Source organism: Marmota marmota, unplaced genomic scaffold (assembly GCF_001458135.2).
Source record: "Marmota marmota marmota unplaced genomic scaffold, marMar, whole genome shotgun sequence".
NCBI classification, from domain to species: domain Eukaryota; kingdom Metazoa; phylum Chordata; class Mammalia; order Rodentia; family Sciuridae; genus Marmota; species Marmota marmota.
In genome coordinates this window covers 3,821,402-3,842,245 of record NW_026000051.1, presented here as the reverse complement: position 1 = coordinate 3,842,245, position 20,844 = coordinate 3,821,402, and the positions used below count along the sequence as shown (strand labels likewise).

The window sequence follows — 20,844 nt, the reverse complement described above, 5'->3', positions numbered from 1 at the left end:
GCGTGGCTAGCGGAGATTCGGAGGGGCGGGGCGTGCTCGGGCTCCGACCCGCTCCGTCTCCGCCTTCCACCCTCTCTGCCTAGGGTTCTGCCACTGCCTCTACCTTGGGACCTGAGGCCGCAATGTCGGGCCCCCATGGAGTCTGGGCATGCGGGTGGAGATGGGAGCCCAAGGCGAGGACAGTGGCTTAGGAGAAGCAGGTGACTCAGGGGCTGCTTTGCTTTCCCAGAAAGAATTGGAGCCGGGACAGGGACCTGGAAGAGCTCGAAGAATCCTCCCCAGTACTCCCTTGGACACTGAGTTGTAAGCACCGTGTCCGAGGTGCTGGGCCAACTGGTCTCTGGGAACCGCAGCACTGGAGCACCTTTTACAAATGGGAAACAGGCAGATTCAGGGATATCGTCCATTTGAGATTTGTTCCAGAGACTTCCTTTAGCCCCTAGGGAGATCAAGACTTTGAGAGGGACCTAATGGAGCTTGCTGATCCGTGCCCCTAGCCACCTGGCTTTGTTGGTGTGACCTGTTTACAGCCTGTTGCAGCCACAGCACTGCTGGGGAGCAGGAGAACCATCAACCATCACCTCTCTTTGCCTTCTCCAACTTGAGTTTTCCCACTTGCAATGCAGGAATAATGAAAGATATCTCCTGCATTGAGATGTGTTCGAATTAAGTGGGGGAAAAATGAATGGGGAGAGGCTGGTGAGATTGATATGAGACTGATGCCTGAGACACCCCTATTTTTTGCCCACCCAGCAGCTGCTCCACCCTAGGATAGGATGCTTTATCCTTTACTAAATCTAGGAAGGAAACCCAATGCCCAGTTCGTCTGCCAAGGCAAATTTCTTTTCTCTTTGTCCTCTTGACCAAGACAGCTCTTGGCTTGCTGTACAGTGCTGGTTCTGCCTCACTGCCCTTGGTCCTTGTGGTGCCTCTCAATTCATTCCAGCACTGGGCCATCTGCTTAATGTCCCCGGGGCCTCAGGGCAGAGGAACAAGCTGTAGCTGAGCAGGATGAAGCCCTAGACTCAAGTCTGAGTGAATCTTGGGGCTAAATAAGGGAAAGGGGAGTTCAGTCTGGGCCTGAGGCCCCATCCCTAACTATCTCTCAGCCCCAGCCTGTCCCTGATTGCACCCAACCCAGTCCTCTACACCAGCCCTGCTCCTACCCCACCCTTTCTCTCTGCTCCTTCCCTGGCTTTTCTGCTCCTTGACTGTTTCCTGATCTGAGTCTCGCCCTCATTCTCCCCTGAAGGCCAGATGAAGGGGCAGAATGCAGTCTGACTATTGCTACGGATTGAATGTATGTGTCCCCCAAAATCTATAAGCAGGAACTTAATACCCAGTGTGACAGTGTTAAGAGGTGAGAATTTGAGGAGGTAATTAAACCACCTCTCATGAATGGAATTAGTACTCGTGAAGGGGCTCCAGGGAACTAGTCAGACCTTTTTTGCCTTCCACTCATTCCATTATGGCGAGGACACCTGTACAGTGCCAACCATGGGGAACTGGCCAGACACTGACCCTGCTGGTGTCTTGATCTTGGACTTTCCAGCTTCCAGAAGTGTGGGCAATAGATTTATATCATTTTTTTTTTTTAAAGAGAGAGGTGAGGGAGACAGAGAGAATTTTTAATCTTTATTTTTTAGTTTTTGGCAGACACAACATCTTTGTTTGTATGTGGTGCTGAGGATCGAACCCGGGCCGCACGCATGCCAGGCGAGCGCGCTACCGCTTGAGCCACATCCCCAGCCCAAATTTATATCATTTTTAACTAACCCAGTCTGTGGCTTTTTTTTTTTTTTTTTGTATCAGGTATGAACCCAGAGGTACTTAACCACTGAGCCACAGCTCCAGCCCTTTTTCTATTTTATGTAGAGTCAAGGCTCACTTAGTTTCTTAGGGTCTCACTAAGTTGTTGAGGCTGGCTTTGAACTCACGATCCTCCTGCCTCAGCCTCCTGAGTTGCTGGGATTCCTAGTGTGCACCACCGCCCCTGGTGTGTGGAATTTTTGTTAATAGCAGCAGGAACAGACTAAGACAGGTGTGTTCTTCTCTGTTGCTGCAGGGATCCCTGAGAACAGGTAGCTAGGCCCACAGGTTCTTGCACACAGGAGACAGTGGAGCTTCTGTGTAGGCAGAACCCAGACCTTGCCAGCCCATGAGCCCCATTTTGGGCTGAACTTCTGTAACCACCTTCCTGGGTGGCCACCTTCCTGGGTGCCAGCAGTACAGACACAAGCCCCTCTGTATCTCTGTGACCCCACGGCTACTGGTTTTCCTTTAGCCTCTCTGGACATGCTTTCCAGTCACCTCTGTCCTCTCCTCTTCTGCAAGAAAATTGGGTTCTTCAGGGTTTAGTCCTAGCCCCTTGGAGGTCAGTGCACACATCCTTGGCCACACCTCTCTCCCCTGGTTTCTGTCACCATCTCTGTTCTGAAGGACCTAAGCTGTGTCCTCAGCTCCGCCTTATCCTAACTCCAGGCCTGCGTCTACAACTCCCTCTGGGATAGACTGGTTGTCCCCCAGGACCGCTCACTTCAGTGCTGCCACAACTACCAACCTGCCATCCTTCCCACCTGGCTCCTTTCTTGCCTTCTGTTCCTGCCATGGAGGCCAATGGGGACCCCAGGAGTCCTGCCAGCTCCTGCCCACTCCACGACTCCCCAGTGCTCACTCTGCCTTCTGCCCCTCCCCAACACTTCAGGGGGACTCTGAGTGTCCCACTGCCCTCATCTGACCCACGACCTACAGAAGGGATGAGATGCACAAGAATCATGCCACGCACACCTGTAATCCCAGCAGCTAGGGAGGCTGAGGCAGGAGGATCGCAAGTTCAAAGCCAGCCTCAGCAACTGCAAGGTACTAAGTAACTCAGTGAGACCCTGTCACTAAATAAAACACAAAATAGGGCTGGGGATGTGGCTCAGTGGTCGAGTCCCCCTGGGTTCAATCCCAGAAACCCTCCCCCCCCAAAAAAAAGAATTATGCTGAGTGAAAGAGGCGGACAGTGAGGAGTCCTCACTGCAGACACCATCCGAACAGAGGATGTGAACTAGTCTGTGGCCAGAGTTGCCTGGGGTGGGAAAGTCATGGAGGAGAGCAGGAGGGGTGGATTATAAAAGGGGCAAGAGGAGATCCTTGGGAGATCTTTGTGAGGTGATGAAGATACTCACTGTTTCACTGTCTGGATTTGGTAGTAGTTTTGTGGCTTTTTTTTTTTTTTTTTTTTGGCCATACTGGAGGAGAACCCAGGGCCTCTTGCCTGCTAGGCAAGTGCTTTGCTACTGAGTTAAAACCCCATCATTGTGGCATTTATTTATATCTAATCTTCCCAAATTGCTCAAAAACTACACTTAAAGGGTATACCAAAAGGACTCAGGAGCTCCCAATGGCCAAAGTTGGGACAATTTGAGCAACAAAATAAATAGAAAATACAAAGTAGAAATGAGGTTGTATTGGATTATAATCCATAGAATAAATAAACATCCATGCGTGTGGTCGCCACCCATGAAGCTACTTGAATAGTCTTTTACTCTGTGCCGAGCTACGGGGGACTTAGGTCTCCCCTTGGGAACAATCCTGGCATTCCCGAGGGTAGACTGCCCGAGGCGTGATGTCTCTATCTATCACACAGCTCTCCTAGCTCTGGAATTGGGCGTAACCCTCTGGGTTTGGACAGCCCAGATCCTGTCTTATTGGTGAAGAACACTCTGAAGAACACCTTTGAAACTCCCTTGTGTAAATAAACCGACTCGGTCTCTCTCTCTCTCTTTCCAGTGTGGAAGCTGGACCCCTAAGGGTGGTAGAGCCGGTGGCCCTCGCTGTTCAAAGGTACTTTCTGTGTAGTGTGGATTTCCGCCACCTTCCTTTCTTAGCTTTATTTCACAGCCAGTTCACTCCATGCAGAGGAACTCTGACCCTCCCGCCTGCGTGGGATGTGGGCAGGACATGAGTTAATATTGATATAAATAAATGATTGAGGGATGGGAATATAGCTCAGTTGGTAGAGTGCTTGCCTTGCATGCATAAGGCCCAGAGTTCAATTCCCAGCACTACCCTACAATAAATAAATAAATACATAAATAAATAAATGATCGAGTCGGGCACAGTGGTACATACGTGTCTGTCCAGGTACTCAGGAGGCTGAGCCAGGAGGATCACAAGTTTGAGGCCAGCCTTGGCACCTTAGTGAAGCTGTCTCAAACTAGAAGGCCAGTGGTATAGAGCACCCCTAGGTCCAATCCCTGATATGGGAAATATATAAGGGAGGAGAGACAAATCTCACCTGCAGAAGAATTCCAAATAATTTATGTAATACTGTGCCCCTGAGGTGGTGGAGCAAACCCCCCCCCCACCCCACTCTTTAGCTGTGGGCTGTGTTCCTTCTGAAGAGCATAGTATAGGAAGGGGAAAAAAATAACTTCCCAGTAGAGAAACCTGGCAAAAACCTTGACCTTGACCAATTCAACATTAACCATGAGGTCACCTTATTGGTACTACCCTTGATACCATATGATGCAAAAATGGCTTTTTGTTTTTCTGACCTTCCTCCCTAAAGCCTCTAACCCCAGTCTAATTGTGAGAACAAACACTCCACCACCAAGACAGATCTCACATTGTCAAGATCAAAACCCAGAAAGTCTGAGGAGCCTCATAGCCCAGAACCCTGAAGAGACAGAGTACTGCTGCGGTTTATGTCCCTCGGATGCTCATGAGCTGAAGTCAAATCCCCATCCTGAGATGGCAGAAGGTAGAAACTTAATCTGACTATGATATTTAGAGGGGCCTTGGGCGGTGATTAGGATTTGAGGTCATCAGGGTGGCTGTCCTAATTGAATCCAGGTGGCTGCCAGCGGCCATCTGCGAGCTGTGCATGAGCTAAAGCCATGTGGACCATTAGGCAGGAAAGCCTGCTGCCGCGACCCTGCTGGTTTGAGAACGCCTGGTTCACGCGGCGGCCCGCCCAGCCCCACAAGTTCAGCACAGCACCAGAGATGGGTGACCCCGCTGGAGCCACCAGCCTCTCGGAGATGGGTGTGGCTTGCCAAAATGCCAATCCACCTGTTTGCTGCAAGACCCTTGCTGCACTCAGGAGCAAGCGCAAACCAAGACTCTTCCCGCTGAAGCCTTCTCCCTGCCTTTGATGGACTCTCCTTCAATAAAGAATCAGGCTGTCTTCAGCTGTTCCGTTCCAGCTCCCGTCGGGACTGGAAGACCCATCAGGTGCTCCCCTTTTCCTATCTAATTTCTGACTCTGTCTTTATTTCTGATTATTTCAGACTTTTTATTTCCCAGGCAGCTCACACCTCCTGAGCAGGAACCTACCCTGGCGGTGCTGGCCACCCCAATAGTGGTTTTATTTTTTATTTTATTTTATTTTTTGTTGCTGGGGATCGAACCCAGGGCCTTGTGCATGCAAGGCAAGCCGATAATGCTCCCTGTTTCTTGCTGTGTGACACACTATTTGGGGATTCTACCAGCAGGAAGGCCACCACCAAATGTGACCCCTCAACCTTGTTCCTTCAGAACCATGAGCCAACATAAACTTGTTTTCTTTATAAAGTAACCTCTCTCTGGTATTTAATTGTAGTAATGTAGTGGCACCCTCTTTCTCCAAAGGAAAATTTTAACTGGGCCTCTCCAGAAATCTTCACCATGGCTGATTTTAGGACTGTCAGCAAGAGAGTCTCTGCAAAGAGTTCAATGTAGATAAACTTCCTGTTTTCGTGTTGCCCTGTTTTACTTGGCCACTGGCCAGGAAGACACCAGAACTCCAGGTGCTGGACACCCTCTTACTAGTTTTTCACAGTGCAGTAGTTTGTAGAAATGTGTAAACAAGGCCTCTGGCCTTGAGCTGGGCTTCACAGAGATGTCTACATTTTTAAGGTAAGTTATGGGCTGGGGATGTGGCTCAAGCGGTAGCGCGCTCACCTGGCATGCTTGCGGCCCGGGTTCGATCCTCAGCACCGCCTACAAAGATGTTGTGTCCGCCAATAACTAAAAAATAAATGTTGAAACTCTCTCTCTCTCTCTCTAAAAAAAAAATTAAATAAATAAAGGTGTTGTGTCCACCCAAAACTAAAAAATAAATATTAAAAGAAAAGATAAGTTACAGTTGGGCTCCATGGTAACAGATGGCAGGGGGAGGAAAGAAAGGGGAGAAGAAGCTCCTCCCTTCTCAGGTGTTGTCCTTGTTGCCCAAAACAGTGAAAGAAAAAGCTGCTTAAAATATGTGAACTTCTGCAGACTGTGAACTTCTGAGCCTCTCCCCTTATATGCTGGGTATAAAACTCTGCAACTCCCTGAACTCGGGGTTCAGGGGATTGATGGATTACAGCAAAAGCTGTGCCCTCTGAACCTGGCTGCAGCCAAATAAAATAGTTTCTTGCTATCTTCAGTGTCTTGCCTTGTTTGTCCCTACAACAGTAAAACAATTAGCCTAATACAATGACTAAATCTAATATAGTATACTTGATGGGATCTTGGAACAGAAAAAGGGCATTATGTAAAAACTAGAAAACCAGTGACTTGGGAGGCTGAGGCAGGAGGATCACATTTTTGAGGCCAGCTTGGGTCCTTAGAGAGACTCTGTCTCAAAATAAAGTGTAAAGGACTCAGAATATGGTTCAGTGGTAGAGCGCTTGGTTAGCATACAGGAGGCCCTGGGTTAGATCCCTAGCACAGTCCCCCACAAGAAAATTATGCTTTCTGAAAATTCAGATGCACTGCCTATGTAAAATAAACATATCATTTCAAATATTCAACATAAAAATAATGTAGAATATCTTAATAATGTTATATTGATTAGACAGAAAATGAGACTTTTTAAAAAGTTTATTTTACTAAAATGAATTTATTGTTCATTTTTGGTGCTGGGATAGAACTCAGGGTCTTGTACCTGCTAAGCCCATGCTCCTCCACTCAGCTGCACCCCTGCCCTTTTCTAAATTCATACTGGGACCTTTTGCCCATATTCAGTCATTCACGGTTTTTTTTTTTTTTTTTTTTGGTTCTAGGGATTGAACCCACGGGCATTTTACCACGGACCCACGGACCCAGACCTTTTTTATACTTTATTTAGAGACACCTAAGTTGTAAAGGCTGGCTTTGAACTTGGGATCCTCCTGCCTCAGCCTCCAAATCGCTGGGATTATAGGCTGGGCCACAGCCTTTCTTATTCTAAACACGCATTGAAGTCTACAAAGGTCCCTGTGGACTGTGAGCCCAGCAGGGTGTGGAGGTCTGTTTTTGGCTGGGTCGGGTTGTCTGGGGTTGCCTGGGAGGGAGGCCCCTTCAAGGTGCAGACTGCTGTTCAGGCCACAGGAAGGTGGGCTGCGCCCCCTGCCCTGAGCAGCGCCCCACCCCCCCACCCCCGGGCAGTCACTTCCTCCCACCTTTAGCCCTTCTCTTGCCTTTGGTCTTCTCCTGGCAATAGTCTGACCCCCGCCACAGCTCCAAGGGAGCCCCTCTCCAGGGGATCTTCAAAATGGCTCTGGCTGGACAGAAGTTTGGGGAGCAGCTGTGGTCAGGACAGGAAGGACCCCCCAAAGCCCTGGAATAACAGGCAAGACCCGCTCAAGTGGAGGCAGCATGCTGTGTGTGGAGTGGGACTTGGGGTGCATTCTGGAGCTCGTGCAGCCTCTGAACTGCACAGGAAGGGGGCTGAGGGGAGCAGGAAGAGGAGGAGGCAGCGGCGGGAGGAGGGGATGCCCACCTCCAGCACCTCCTGGGCACCAGGAGCGCACACTGACCCTGAAGCTCCTCTGCCAAGGGAGGGGCTCTCTGAGCCGCTGGGGCAGCGCCCCACAAGGCCACGCCACCTCCTTCCCCTGTGAGATGAACCCGAGAGCTTCAACCACAGGCCTAGGAGGGTGTGGTCCAGGCCAGGGGGGCCTGGAGTGTGGGGGAAAGAGGTCAGTGTGGGTCAAGGGCACTATGGCAGCTGAATACCACTGCCAACACCCACACAAGATCTCCATGTCTTAACTCCTGCAAACTGCAATTTAAAAAAATATATTTTCAAACTTTTTGTGGTGCTGGGGATGGAACCCAGGGCCTCATCCTTACTTCTGGAACCTGTATTTGTGACTATTTGCAGGGGGGTGGGGGATGGGGAATGTCTTTACAGATGTAATTAAGAACCTTCTTTATTATTATTTCTTAAATTCCAAAATGGTTAATATCTTTTTTAAAAAATATATTTATTTTTTAGTTGTAGATGGACACGATACATTTTTTTTTTTTTAATGTGGTGCTGAGGATCGAACCCAGGGCCTCGCATGTGCTAGGCAAGTGCTATACTACTGAGCCACAACCCCAGCCCAAAATGGTTAATATCTTAATGCCTGATGTTTTTTAAGGTGAATAAGTTGAATATGTGCATTATTCTCTTCAAAAGTTATCAAAACAAGCTATTGTGTTCTCTCTGTCCAGAAACGTTCCATTCCTAAAGAATGACAGCGTCCTCATTCCTGGTCCATAGAGCCACGTGGAGTGTCTTCTGTACAGTGATTCTCACGCTCACTGACGTTTCAATGCTAGAAGACAGTGTCCTACACTACCATGGGCCTGGCCCTCTCCCTTCTCTCTTATCTTTCCTTCCTTCTTTCCCTCTTATCTTTCTGCCTTTTAAATAAGTTAAGGATTTGAGATCCAGATTATCCTGGATTATCCAGCTGGACCCTAAATGTCCTCTCAAGTGTCCTTCCTGAGACAGGCAGAAAGAGATGAGACCCAGAGGAGTCGCCCTGTGAAGAGGGAGCAGAGATTGGGGGCGTGGGCACAAGGCCAGAGGCTGGAGGAAGCTGGCACAACCCATGGGGCCTCCGGGAAGCCAGAGCCAGGCTCTGCCAACACCTTGATTCCAACTCAGTGATCTGATTTCCGACTGCTGGCCTTTGGAATGTGTGGTTTCAAGCCAACAAGTGTGGGCTTTGCTTTGTTGCAGTGCTTGGGATTGAATGCAGGGCCTGACACGTGTTAGGCAAGCACTCCACCACTGAGCCACATACCCAGCCCTTTTTTAAAATTTTTTTTTCCTTTTTTTTAAATTTTGAGACAGGGTCTCATGAAGTTGCCAGGCTGGCCTTGAACTTGCCATCCTCCTGCCTCAGCCTCCCAAGTAGCCAGGATTATAGCTACTCAGACATGCACCACCGGACCCAGCTGAGTGTGTGGTTCTAAGCCAACAAGTATGTGGAAATATGTTGTAGTAATTTGATAATTTGGGAAACTCTCGGCCTATCCAGATTGCAGAAGATGGTGACATTAGGAAATTCACAGTTAGGAAAGAATGTTCTTGAGGGAAAGCCAAAGTCAGGGGACCTATGGAGGTGCGGAAGAGGTGGGCCGAGACAGGGGCTGCAGGAAGCGGGCGAAGTTGCCTGAATCTAGAAAACTCAGCATCATGGGAGGAGGTGTCGTGGAACAGGTGACCCAGCAGGGTCAGGAGGAGGTGGCTCAGGACAGGAGGGAGACCCAGGGATGTAAATAGAAACCAGGGAGCCACAAGCCTCTCCAGTCCTGGCAGAGCCACACTGAGCTCCTCGGGAGAGGCACTTGGGGCTGCAGTGACCCTGGGGGAGGCCAGTACCCAACCAAGGCCTGAAGGACTCTGGACTCAGAGGGAGGCCCCCAGGCCTGTGTCCTGTGACCTCTAGCCTACCTGCCATCAAAGGCAGGGGGTCCCATTCCTGAGAGGTAACTGAGAGTCATGGGAAGGGAGCAGGGGGTGGTCTTCCCTCCAGCCCAAGGTCTGGGCCACCAAGTCCTGTCCCTAGAGATGCACCCTTCCTTCCAGACCTCTGACCCAACCTTCTGAGAATCAGGCTACAGAGAGATGGCCGCACCCAACAGTTTGGCACCCCACACCGCATGCTCCCCACCCTCCCTGCCCTCACCCCACCGGCCCAGGTGGGCTTCTCGTCCTTAGGTGGACAGGTGTCCCTGGGGAACCCACCCTGGTCCTCACTGCCCAGCACAGCCTTGCTTTTCCCCCCTGCCCCAGAGTGGAGGCTCAGCCACCGACATTGCCTCCGTCTGAAATAGAACCTTGGGGCCAAGGAACAGCCTGAGCTGGGGCCTCCGACCTTTCTCCACCTCTGGGATAAGGAGCGGGCAGAAGGGCTGCCATCCCCTTGGGGTACCTAAGGAGACTCCAGGCAGAAGCCCAAGTGCCACGATTCTGCAGCCAGGGACAACATCTTGGATACCTGGTCTCCTAACCCTCTGGCATCTATGACCTTATTCCCTGGGATGGGCATTCTCCTGGCCTGGCATGAGCTCCCAGGGCACAGGGGAGAACCAGCCCTGTACTCTTACCCAAGCCACCTTGCATGGTGCCCAGCAGAGGCCCAGCCAAGGGCCCAGAGAGCAGCAAGTCAGAGGGCTATCCAGGAGTGGCTGTGATGGACATGTCACGAGCCATCTGTGGGCTGTGTGTGAGAGCTATGCGCATTGGAGTGATATGAAGGGACAGGTCTGGCGTTGCTCGCTGATTGGGCTGTGCCACATAAGTGTGCCTTTCCTCTCACTCCGCCTGTGATCCCGCACAGCACCTGAGATGGGTGTGACTTGCCAAGATGGCAACCAATCTGCTGACCACAAGACATCACCGAGCAAGACTCCACTTTGGAAACCTTACCTCCTGCCTTATTTGGTGAAGAACATTCCATCCTTTGTGTGTCCCCACTATAAAAATAAAGAGATTCTGAGTTCACGCTCTCTTCCCAGTGCTGTCCAGCATGGAAGCTGACCCTTAAGGTCGCAGGGCAGTCCCACCCTCAATCGGAGAAACTCATGTCCGTGTGTTGCGTGATTTCTTCACCGTTTTCTTAGTTTAGTGCTGAGCCGGCTCCTTTGATCCCAGCTCATCTCCCAGCACAGGCAGCTGGCAAGAAATGAGCCCCTTTCTTGGGCTACCTGGCAGGGCTTCAGGCAGGAGAGGGGCAGAGTTGAGAGGAAGAGATGTCTTGTCCAGTACCAGGGCCATGCCAGGCAGACGTCCCTGACCAGCTGCAGGAAAGCCCGGCAGCCACCTACCATCCCCGCAGGATGGAAGGCCCTCTGCTGACCTTGCTCGGAGCTGTGTCCTCCAGTCCCCTGTGCCCCTGGTTCCTGTGGGCCCTTTTACCTGCACAGACATCCAAGCTGTAGAGCAAAAGGCAGCAGCACCCCTCTAGGAGGCAGCCTGGGCCAAGTACCTGAGGACCAGCACCAGCGGGGGAGGTCCAGCTCTCGAGCTGCAGGGCCTGCTGCCCTGTCCAATGGGCTCCAGGGCCTTCCTGGAGGGGGGACGTCCAGTGTGCATATTGAAGGTTTAGGAGGGGCTACCTTTCAGAGTCCCCATAGGTGGGGTCCCCATCGGGTGGAAGGGGCAGGAACCCGGAGGTCCTAGAGGCCCCTGGTGAGCCCAAGGGTGAGAGATGAGCAGGGGACTAGAAAGCCACTTCTGGAAATGGAAGACTGCAGCCAGGTCCCTGGGGGGCAAGCACCTCACATGGAACAGTCATGCCCATCCTGGGCTGTCTGGGAGCAGGGTGCCACTGGACCTGCAGTGACCAAAGAGGGCCCCTCCATGGACACCAGGAGTTCCCGGGGCCATGACTGGGCCTCCTAGGGCCTCTTGCCTAGAGGCTCCTCAGGCATGGCCCTGCCTCTGGGAAGCCTGCTTCGTCCTGTACTGCCCTTCAGACAGGTCAGAGGGTCTACCTCTGCCCCAGTCTCTTCCAGGGCTGAACACTGTCCATGAGCTCCTAGAAACCAGACCAGGGGGTCAGACTGGATTCCTGAGATGCAAGAAGCACCAGGAAGCATCTCACTGCCTTCAGGGGTGGATTAGACCTGGGTGGGGCCCTGGGAACAACCAGGGTTCTGGCTTCTGGCCATAGAAAACTCAGGTGTGGACAGTGTTCAAGCTCCTGCTGTTCCTAAGCAGGCCCAGAGCAGGACTTGGGAGGCCCAGGCCTGGCCTTTCCCAGAAAGGTCTTGGCCCCAAAGCTTTTGTATGGCTAGTTGAGGGCCCACCAGGGATGTCTGTGCTTCCTGGAGAGAGACTGGGGGGAGATGGTGGGGGTGGCCCTGCGGGAGCAGCTCAGGGGTCACAGTGGAAACCAGCAGTGGGGCCGAAGGGAGATGGACCAGGGCCTGGCACTCTGTGGGCACCGTGCCACCCACGTAGAACAGACCACTCCCAAAGCCACAGGGCCCAGTAACTGCCCCCAGCTCTGAGCCATGTGAGCCCTTGAGTCCCCTCCTTGGCCAGGGGAATGGGGCTCAGTGGGAAGGGAGTGGGTGGTACCTGGAGCCTCCAGTGTTCCGTCCACCCTGGAGCCTTGGAGTCAGTCCTAACCTGAACAGGAGGTCCACACCGTGGGCCTCACTCCATCCCCCAGTGCTGAGCCTCAGAGCCAGCATGAGGGGATGTGCCTGCTAATCTGACCCCTTCCCACAGCCCTGCTGGACTCTGACGAGGGTCCCACCCAGACTTCAGGAGCCCTCCCACCTGGCAGGGTGCTGCCAGCACCCTAGCTTGTCCCTGCTGCAGCTCCAGTCAGCCCAGCATCAGGCACGTGTCTTGGGACACTCTTGAGGCCTGGCTTGGGACCCGCACGTCTGAAGCTCAAATCCCTCAACCAGCCTCTTCACTCCATCCCTGACCTCCAGAGAGGACCAGGACAGACGAGGCAGTCGGGGAGGAAGGATGAGATGGCCATCCCCAGGTGTCAGCAAAGACAAAGTCCAACATGAGATGAGGACTGAGATACAGAGACCAGGCCAGGGGACCAGACAGGCCTGAGGCAGCACGGGGAGAGGAGCAGACCCAGCAGGGTTTGTCAGAAACCTAGAGGCAACCTCAGCAGGGACACCGGAGTCCCCGTGTGGTCTGTTCTGGCTCCCAGAATAGGCAGAGCCACTCCCTCTGCTGGGAAGGAGCCTGGTGGGTGGGAGGCGGGCAGAGATGTCCTTGCTCCTTGAGGGGCCCAGCTTCAAAGCTGCCTGGGGTCCCTGAGCTGGGCCATCTCCTCTCAAACTCTGTACACCACCCCACCTGGGAGCACTGATCACTCAGCCCCCTGACTTTCAGGGTCTGGAATATTCTACCCAGCAACTCCTCTGTGATTCAGGACACTGCCTCTTACTTACTTAAAATTTGGGGGGACTCTGCCACCCCCGCCCTGTCTCCTCTGCATCTGATGGTCACAGAAGACTCTTGAGTACGCCTTGAGTGCTGGGGAGGGAGCCCAGGCCCCGTGCGTGCTGGGCAGGTGCTCCTTCCACTGTGTGCATCCAGCCCTTGAGAACAGCAGCCACGGTCACGGGAATGGCAGGGGTGGAGCCCCTGGGGCTGGAGAGGGGGTGGGAGGTGGGGACAGGCTCTAGTGGCCTCGGCGTCCCCTCAGCTTTGCTCACCTTCACTTCCTGCTCTTTCACCATCGGGACCAGCGGGCAGGGCAGGGCCGGAGGCAGTGAGTGCAGCTGGGGTCTCTGGCACCGGGGATGCCGAGGCAGCACCCTTCCCACCAGTTCAGGACCCCCCAAAGCCCCTCTCTTGATCTGCTGATTCAGAGCCCAGACTGGGGGTCCCAAGTAGCAGGTAGGTTAGAGCCAATAAGGGCCCTTTAAGTCCCATGGAGGGCCAGTGAACCCTCAGGGTCAGGCCTCCAGGACAGTCACAGCCCAAATGGTGAGTCCTCTCAGGGGGACACTGCACAGGGCCTGGAACCCATCACTGCCCCTCAAGGATGCTGGCCAGCCTCCCTGTGGGGAAACAACTTCCTGCTGGGACAAAACACGGGTCAGGGATGGTTCTGGGACCTCAGGCCTGGGCCACTGGGTTCCATGGCCCAGAGACAGACAGATGGACAAGGCCAAATATTTGTACTCCCTGTGTCCCAAGGGAGCAGAATAGAGCCCACTTTCATGGCCACCCACTAGTCCACCTTGCCTGGGGCTCCCACCAGCTCCCCATGGTCCTCTTATCAGGGCCCCAATGGGAACGGGGACTGAAGCCTCAGCAGCCTCATCTGTGCCCACATGCTGAGCCTGGCATCCCTACCCACTAGGCTCACACAAGCTGCCCAGGCCCTGAGGGGTGGGCTGCTGTTCTGTCCCCTCCTGAAAAATGGGGAAGGGAATGTGGTGGAGGGGTCTCAAGGTGGGAGCACTCCTGGGCCAGGAGCATTTTTAGGCCAGTCTCTCAGGCATCTCATTCCATACCAGGGTCTGACCAGGGCTCCTGCGAGGGGCCAGGGTCTGGGCTCAGTGGGCTCAGCAAGAGCCTCATCCTTCTCTGTCTAAAGTGCCTGTGTCCCACTGCCCTGCACTCCCCTGACCCTCACATGGAGCAGAAAGCATTACGGGGCTATGGAAAGGGACCTTCTCCCTGCCAGTGGGTGCAGAGAGAGGGCAGCGCCACCCACAGCCCTCCCTAGACACTAGGTGGGCTGAGGCTCCTGGGGGTCAGAGATGACAGCTTGTCCAGATCTGAGCTCTGACCTCAGACAGGGCCAATCACATAAAGGGAGAGTGCACAAAGAATGCCCAGAGGGAACCCTGTCCCTGCCAGATTGTGGCCTCCTGGGAATGTCCCTCCTGTCCCCCTTCCCTGCTGGCCTTCCTTCCCCCCATTTGCATAATCCTGACCAGAGGGAGGAAGGGGCAGGAACCTTGCCAAGCATTTCCACAGGAGTTTCTGACAATTACCTCACTCTTCCTGGATTTGGCAAAGGCAAGGTTACGAGCAGCAGCCAGTGGCCCATAAATAGTTCCCCCAGGCTGGGTTCCTTGTTCTCTCTGCTTCTTCCTTCAACACCTGCCAGGTTCGGCTGCCCTGAAATCATGCCCCTAGTTCTCCTGTATCTGGGCCTCACCCTGCTGGGAGCCCTGCAGACCCAGGCCCAGGATTCTGCTCCAAACCTGATCCCAGCCCCACGTCTCAGCAGGGTCCCCCTGCAGCAGGGCTTTCAGGATGCCCAGGTAAGGAGCCTGGAGGAGCAGCCGCAGGGAGGGCCCAAGGCAGCAGGCACAGAGGGAGGAGAGCTGAAGCGTCCAGGGCAGTGCTGGGTGGGGTGGGCAGGAGGGGCTGCAACATGCCCTGCACCTGGGCTCCCGGAGGAGCCATGCCGGCCCACCCATCTCCCCCCCACCCAGGGTTGTCTAGACAGACCTTTCCAGGTTCACATCTAGTCTCCCATAATTCCCACTGTCCATGCAAGGTGGGGACATGTGTCCCTCTGCACAGATGGGGAAACCGAGACTCTCTTGTCCAGGGTCACCCTGTCCCTGCCAACTCAGGGCTAATTCCTCTCTCAGGGATCCCTCTGGGTCCTGGAGGCCCCCGAGCTCCTGTGGGCTTCTCAGGGCAGACCCAGCCCAGGGCCTTGCTGCCCAGTCAGGGGGACTCTTGGTTCCTAGATGGGCTGCCCAGAGGTGCCGGAAGGGACAGAGAGCGAGGGGTGGCTCCCAGGCCATCCCTGATCTGCCCATCATCAACTCCTTGCAGTTCCAGGGGAAATGGTATGTGGTAGGCCTGGCGGGAAATGCAGTTCAGAGAGAAGAACAGGGCCAGTTTAAGATGTACAGCACCACCTACGACCTGAAGGAGGACCACAGCTACAATGTCACCTCTACTCTGCTCAGGTGAGGCTATGACCTCCCAGGGGGCTGAGAGGCGGACTGATGTCACAGCCAAGGGCCAAGTGGGGCTGAGGGGCTCTTCATGGCTCTCACACTGCCTCTCCCCCTCCGTCGCCCTCACGGCTCAGGACAGACGCGCATGGAGGGCGGGAGGGACAGACACACACCATCAGTGGAAACAAGACAGAGAAAGTAGTGTTAAAAGTGGGAGGAGGGAAACTAAACTCAGCTGGGACCCCCCCCCCCCAGGGCCTCCGTCCAGGGCCTCTAGGGAGGTGACTGTCAAGGACCCACGATGCCTCAGATGGAGATGTGTGGGCCCTGAGTCAGAACTGCGCCTCAGGAACCACAAGCCACCTACATGGCCACCCCAGCAGGGGGCTGGTGAGCAGCCAAGGGGAGGGGAGCACTCTCAGCTAGTTTCTGGGGCACCTCACCTTGTGCCTGGGACTGCCTGAGACACCCTGGGATTGCCTGGGACTCCCGCAAGGGCCCGAATCAGAGCTCAGCAGCAGCAGGAAGAAATAGTGGGGTGCTCCAGAGAGGTGAGGAGAGCAGTGAGGGTGCAGTCAAGGTGGGAGGTTGGGGCTTGGAACAGGGAGCAGGGCGCACCATCAGCTCGGGATTTCTGACTATGGTGACAGGGGGGATTGGAGCTGGAGCATCTGAGGAACAAGGAACAGAAGAAAGGCTGGTTTGGGGAGCTCAGCTCTGGGGTTCCAGAGGGCAGGGTGGGACTCAGGGAATGGGGCAGGTTTGGCCCAAGAGCTAGGGGAGTGCTGGCATAGAGCAGGGGGTAAGTACCTGGGGCAGGGGACTGTGTGAAGACTGTGTCCCTCCTCAGCTGGAGGAGGGACAGGGGCTGCTGAAGGAATGTCTGAGCAGGGTCAAGTGGCTCCTTGCAGCAGACCAGGCAGGGACATATAGGCTCCGAGTGGAAGGCCCAGGTCCATCTGAGCTGGGCAGGGTGGGGTCTCCTGCCATAGTGGAAGATGGGCTGTCATGGCTGAACTTGACCTGAGACATCAGAATTCTGCTGCATCCCTGGTCGCTCCTCAGTTAGCCTGGGAGATCCAAGCTGCATCATCTCCATGCTGAACCCCCATCTCACTCCCACAGGGACCAGGGCTGTGACCACTGGATCAGAACTTTTGTCCCAACTTCCCCACCTGGCCGATTCACCCTGGGAAACATTAGCAGTGAGTCCTGAGTGGGTTCTGAGATGGGGCCTTGGGGTTGGGTTCCAGGGTGCAGTGTCCTCCTGGAAGGGTCCTCCCTGACCCTCCATAAGGATGCTTCCCTGTGGGGAAAAGCCCATGAGCAGTTGAGGAGAAAGGGGACAGCCCCCTCCTCCTGGCCAGGGTAGGGTCCATCCTTTGCTGTCTACACCTACAGGTTATCCCAAAATACAGAGTTACATTGTGCAGGTGGCAGCCACCAACTACAACCAGTTTGCCATGGTGTACTTCAAGAAAGTTTCTGAAAACAGGGAATACTTCAAGATTACCCTCTACGGTGGGTCCTCACCCAATCCCCTCTGGGACCCAGATCCTGGTCACGCCCCGGGGCAGGGGATCCCATTCCCTTAGACCTCAAAGTCTTCTCCAGCTCCAACACCCCTCAGGGAGGAGGTCTTTCTGCACACCCTCCATGGAAAAGGATTTGGGTCTTGTTCATTAGCTCAACAATATTTATGGAGTGTCTTCCTGTTGGCCACTCACTGGCCATCTTGGTCACAGGGAGAACCAAGGAGCTGACCTCTAAACTGAAGGAGAGGTTCATCCACCTTGCCAAATCTCTGGGCCTCACTGATGACCACATCATCTTCCCTGTCCGCATAGGTAACAGCCAGCTAGGGTGAAGGGAAGGGGACACGGGGACTTTCTAAGCCCTGGGAGCCACTTTAGGTTCAGGAAGATCCAACCCCTTCCTGGGGTCTGTGGAGTCCCAGCCCCAAGCACTCCTCCCTGTCAGTTTAGGTGGGGACTTCCCAGAGGAGAATTTCAGGCCCAGGCCCATGTTTCCTCAGATCACTTTCCTGAGCCACCTCCTCCCCACACTCCTTGTCCTGGGCTACCTCCTCTGCATACCCTGGGCCTTGCTATCTTGGGCCATCTCCCCCTCCCCCCAAGGGAGGGACTTAAGAGATGTCCTGTATTTCAAGTGGCCTCTTCCAGCCAGGCCACTCAGGGCCATGGGCTAAGGGGCTGCCAGGTTCAGCAGGTGAACAGGAGGCCTGAGCAGTCATGAGGCCCAGTCCCTAGGGGCAGCCCACCCCAGGCCTTTCTCTTACACCCTTAGCCCCATCTTGGGTCCTCCTACTGCCCCAACCCTGAAAGGAATCACCAGATCTTCTGCAGCTGGGCCAGGGTGGGCCTGAGGTGGCCCAGGGGCAGTGCAGGGGTCCTTGGCAGTCAGAGAGATATCACACGTGCACACACAAAAACATGGACTTTCTCCCCCACAGATCAGTGCATTGACAACTGAACCGGCCGTGAGGATGTCTGCTCGGGGGCGTCTACAGGAAGCCGGGGTGCAGAAGGCAGGGGGTCTCAGGCCTACCTTTGCTCCTCTCGCTGTTCCTGGAAACACAGCTATCTTCACTTTGATGTCCTCTCTCAAGTGCCTCCTGCTTTCCAACCCCTGTCCTTTCTGTAATCTCTGTTGTGTTACCTGACTGCCCCACCAGCCACAATGCCAAGTTCACAGCTGGGAGACCCTTCTCATGGTACAGTACTGCCCTGAAAGCCTCTGATAAAGCCCTCCTTGTCTGCTAAATAAACCCATGCCACCAGTCCCTGAGTCTGTGCTCCCTGAAACCTGGTGGGAGGGAGGGCAAAGTGTGGCCTCACACCAGCATGAATCCAGGGATGGAGTCCCCACAACCCAACCTGAAGTTAGGGTTACAGAGAGACCACATAAAGGGAAGACTTTAGGACTCATGCCTCTCTCTCCCGCTATTATCATCCCTGCCAACTGCCCTGAGTCCTCTTCCATAGAACAAAATCGTGCTTAGCCAGGCACAGTGGTACATGCCTGTTATTCCAGTGGCTTGGGAGGCTGAGGTTGGAAGATTGGAAGATTACAAGTTCAAAGCCAGCCTCAGCAACTTTCAAGACCCTAAGCAACTTGGCGAGACCTTGTCTCTAAATAAAATACAAAAAAAGGGCTGGTGATGTGGCTCAGTGGTTAAGCACCTTGGGTTCAATCCTTGGTACCCACCCCCCCAAAACTGTGCTTACTCCTACTTTGATTGGGCATGCCGGTGGAGGCGGGCGCGGAAGGCGAGGAGGATGGCTTCGGGGAAGCAGGTGATCCAGGGGGCTGCAGGGACGGCCTTTGCTTTTCCAGGGGTGCCCTCCTGGGAGCGGGCACGGGTCGGGGATGAGCTTTTGAAGGGTCAGAAGAGCCCGCTCCACCCGGCCCTGGGTGAATCCCGAACTGTAGGCGCCGGCTCGGAGGTGCAGGGCGAGCACCGGTGAACGGATCCCTGGGAACCGCAGCATTGGGAGAACCGTGGGCAACCAGCCCCGTTTTACAGATGGGGAAACGGAGGCAACTTGAGGGGCTCGCCCATTTGGAATTTGCTCCAGCCACTTCCTTCGCCCCCGCGGGCGGGGCCGAGTTTGGCGGGCTTGGCTCTACCGGAGCGACTCATTGGGGCTTTGCTGAGTCAGGACCCCCAGCCATCTGGCTTTGCTGGGGTAACCTGCCTCCAGAGCATCCTGTTGTGTGCAGAGCACTGTGGGAGGGCCGGAGAATCATCAGTCCGGGGCTGTTTCCCCCTCTATAATGTAGGAATAATGATTCAGTGTCGCCTGCATTGAGATGGGTCAGGAGTAAAGGAAAAATTGAATGGAAAATGCTTAGCGCTTTCCATAAGGCAGGTATTCATTCAGTAAGTGGTTATTATGGTCGTTTTCTTTAGTGTAGTAAGGATTGGTGTATTAACAGGATTTTGTAAATGTGGGGTAAGGATGGAGTATGCTTTTTTTGTTACAGCTTTATTGAGCTATAATTCACAGTTTCAGGATTTTAGTATATTCACATAGTTGTGCATTCATCACAATAGCTTAGAACATTTTAATCACCTAGGGTCTTCTTTTAACAAAGGTACAAGGCCATTCACTTAGGGGACAAGCAGTGGGCTACTAGGCTTGCACTGTTGACCAAACAGTGTGGTTACTGCTGGTAGCCCTGTTGGGGGCATCAGGAAGGGCCTCCCAGAGTTTACATTTAAGTGAATGTTGGCAGATTCACAGGACAGTGGGAAGAAGCCAAGTCCTGGAAGACTGCTAAGTACCCTTGATACAGATAGCTGGCCTGGAGTGGTGTGGAGACACCCACCTCCCCCATTCCTTTTTCCAGTTTGTCTCTGACACAGTGCAAAATATTTATGGTAATGACTGCCTGTGGCCAGACCCTATCTGAGCTTTTCTTTTTTTGTGTGCTCTGCAGGGGGAGTCAGACCCAGGACCTCATGCATGCTATGCAAGCACTCTTGTGGCTGACCTCTAGATACATTTGAAAACTTGTTTCTTAGCCCCTTTTCCAGAAGGGAACTGTAGTGACTGCAGTAACCCAGAGAGCTGGAACTCAGACCCAAGGGCCCTGATCCCCAAGTCAGAGCTTCAGTGGTCACCAACCAGCTGTACGACCCTTGGCTGGTTCCTTTCTTCTGAGGCTTCAGTTTCCCCATCTGTACCATGAGTGGAATGGACTTTAAGATCAGCAGATTCCCAGGACTCTTGTCTCTGACGGGTGCCCATTCCCCAGAATGCAGGCACATTTGCACCCCCAGTCCAGACACTCCTGGGCCCTGGCCTTTTCCATCACCACCAGCTGCTTCTCCTCTGGTCCCAGACTGGCAGCTGAGTGCATCTGAGTCATGGGCTGGCTCAGAACTGGGTCCCGCAGTGGGCACAGGCCCAGACCTTGGGTCCTCAGGGACACTGCGTTGCAGAGAGGCAGGTCAAGAGTGGCAGTAGAGGAGTGAGTGCCAGGTTCTAGTGGAGACTAGGGAAGACATCTGGGAGGCTGCATTTTGAGCTGGTCCTTGAAGGGTTGTTGTGGCTGAAGCATTGTAGGTGACAGAGACAGTTGAGCAAAGGCAGAGGTGGGGTCAGAGCTTCTTCCACTCACTCATTCATTCATTCAACGAACGCCTACTTTGTCAGTGAGGGCACTGGGAAGACAACAGCAAACACA

The 20,844-nt window shown here is 54.0% G+C and overlaps 3 protein-coding genes and 1 long non-coding RNA gene across 4 annotated transcripts in view; 3 read left to right on the top strand and 1 right to left on the bottom strand.

Annotated features, from left to right (window-relative positions):
• The first annotated feature begins 80 nt into the window (after positions 1-80).
• The window catches only part of Bbln (bublin coiled coil protein), a 21,950-nt gene continuing 1,186 nt past the window's right edge, over positions 81-20,844 (top strand). The window contains exons 1-3 of the mRNA XM_015497529.2: positions 81-134; positions 13,996-14,004; positions 18,890-18,947. Coding sequence (XP_015353015.2) covers positions 123-134; positions 13,996-14,004; positions 18,890-18,947 — 79 coding nt within the window. The 5' untranslated portion in view covers positions 81-122. The remainder of the gene's footprint in view (positions 135-13,995; positions 14,005-18,889; positions 18,948-20,844) is intronic.
• Positions 1,862-5,741, top strand: LOC125619642. The gene is made up of 3 exons (XR_007351171.1): positions 1,862-2,859; positions 3,778-3,831; positions 4,559-5,741. It is a non-coding gene; the product is annotated as an uncharacterized LOC125619642 (long non-coding RNA).
• On the top strand, positions 14,762-18,433 carry Lcn2 (lipocalin 2). The gene is made up of 6 exons (XM_015497528.2): positions 14,762-14,976; positions 15,503-15,639; positions 16,756-16,835; positions 17,032-17,151; positions 17,376-17,477; positions 18,104-18,433. The coding sequence occupies exons 1-6, from the start codon at positions 14,839-14,841 to the stop codon at positions 18,121-18,123; spliced, it is 597 nt and encodes a 198-aa protein (XP_015353014.1). The 5' UTR covers positions 14,762-14,838; the 3' UTR covers positions 18,124-18,433.
• Ciz1 (CDKN1A interacting zinc finger protein 1) overlaps positions 19,641-20,844 on the bottom strand; it is an 18,419-nt gene continuing 17,215 nt past the window's right edge. Inside the window, exon 17 of the mRNA XM_015497527.2 lies at positions 19,641-20,821. Within this exon, the coding sequence (XP_015353013.1) occupies positions 20,810-20,821 (12 nt within the window). The 3' untranslated portion in view covers positions 19,641-20,809. The remainder of the gene's footprint in view (positions 20,822-20,844) is intronic.

Bases quoted from the DNA above. Each gene is read 5' to 3' on its own strand.
- Lcn2 (XM_015497528.2), top strand. From the start codon at position 14,839: ATGCCCCTAGTTCTCCTGTATCTGGGCCTCACCCTGCTGGGAGCCCTG. The intron at 14,977-15,502 runs GTAAGGAGCCTG...AACTCCTTGCAG, and splicing joins AGGGCTTTCAGGATGCCCAG to TTCCAGGGGAAATGGTATGT. The intron at 17,478-18,103 runs GTAACAGCCAGC...TCTCCCCCACAG, and splicing joins CATCTTCCCTGTCCGCATAG to ATCAGTGCATTGACAACTGA.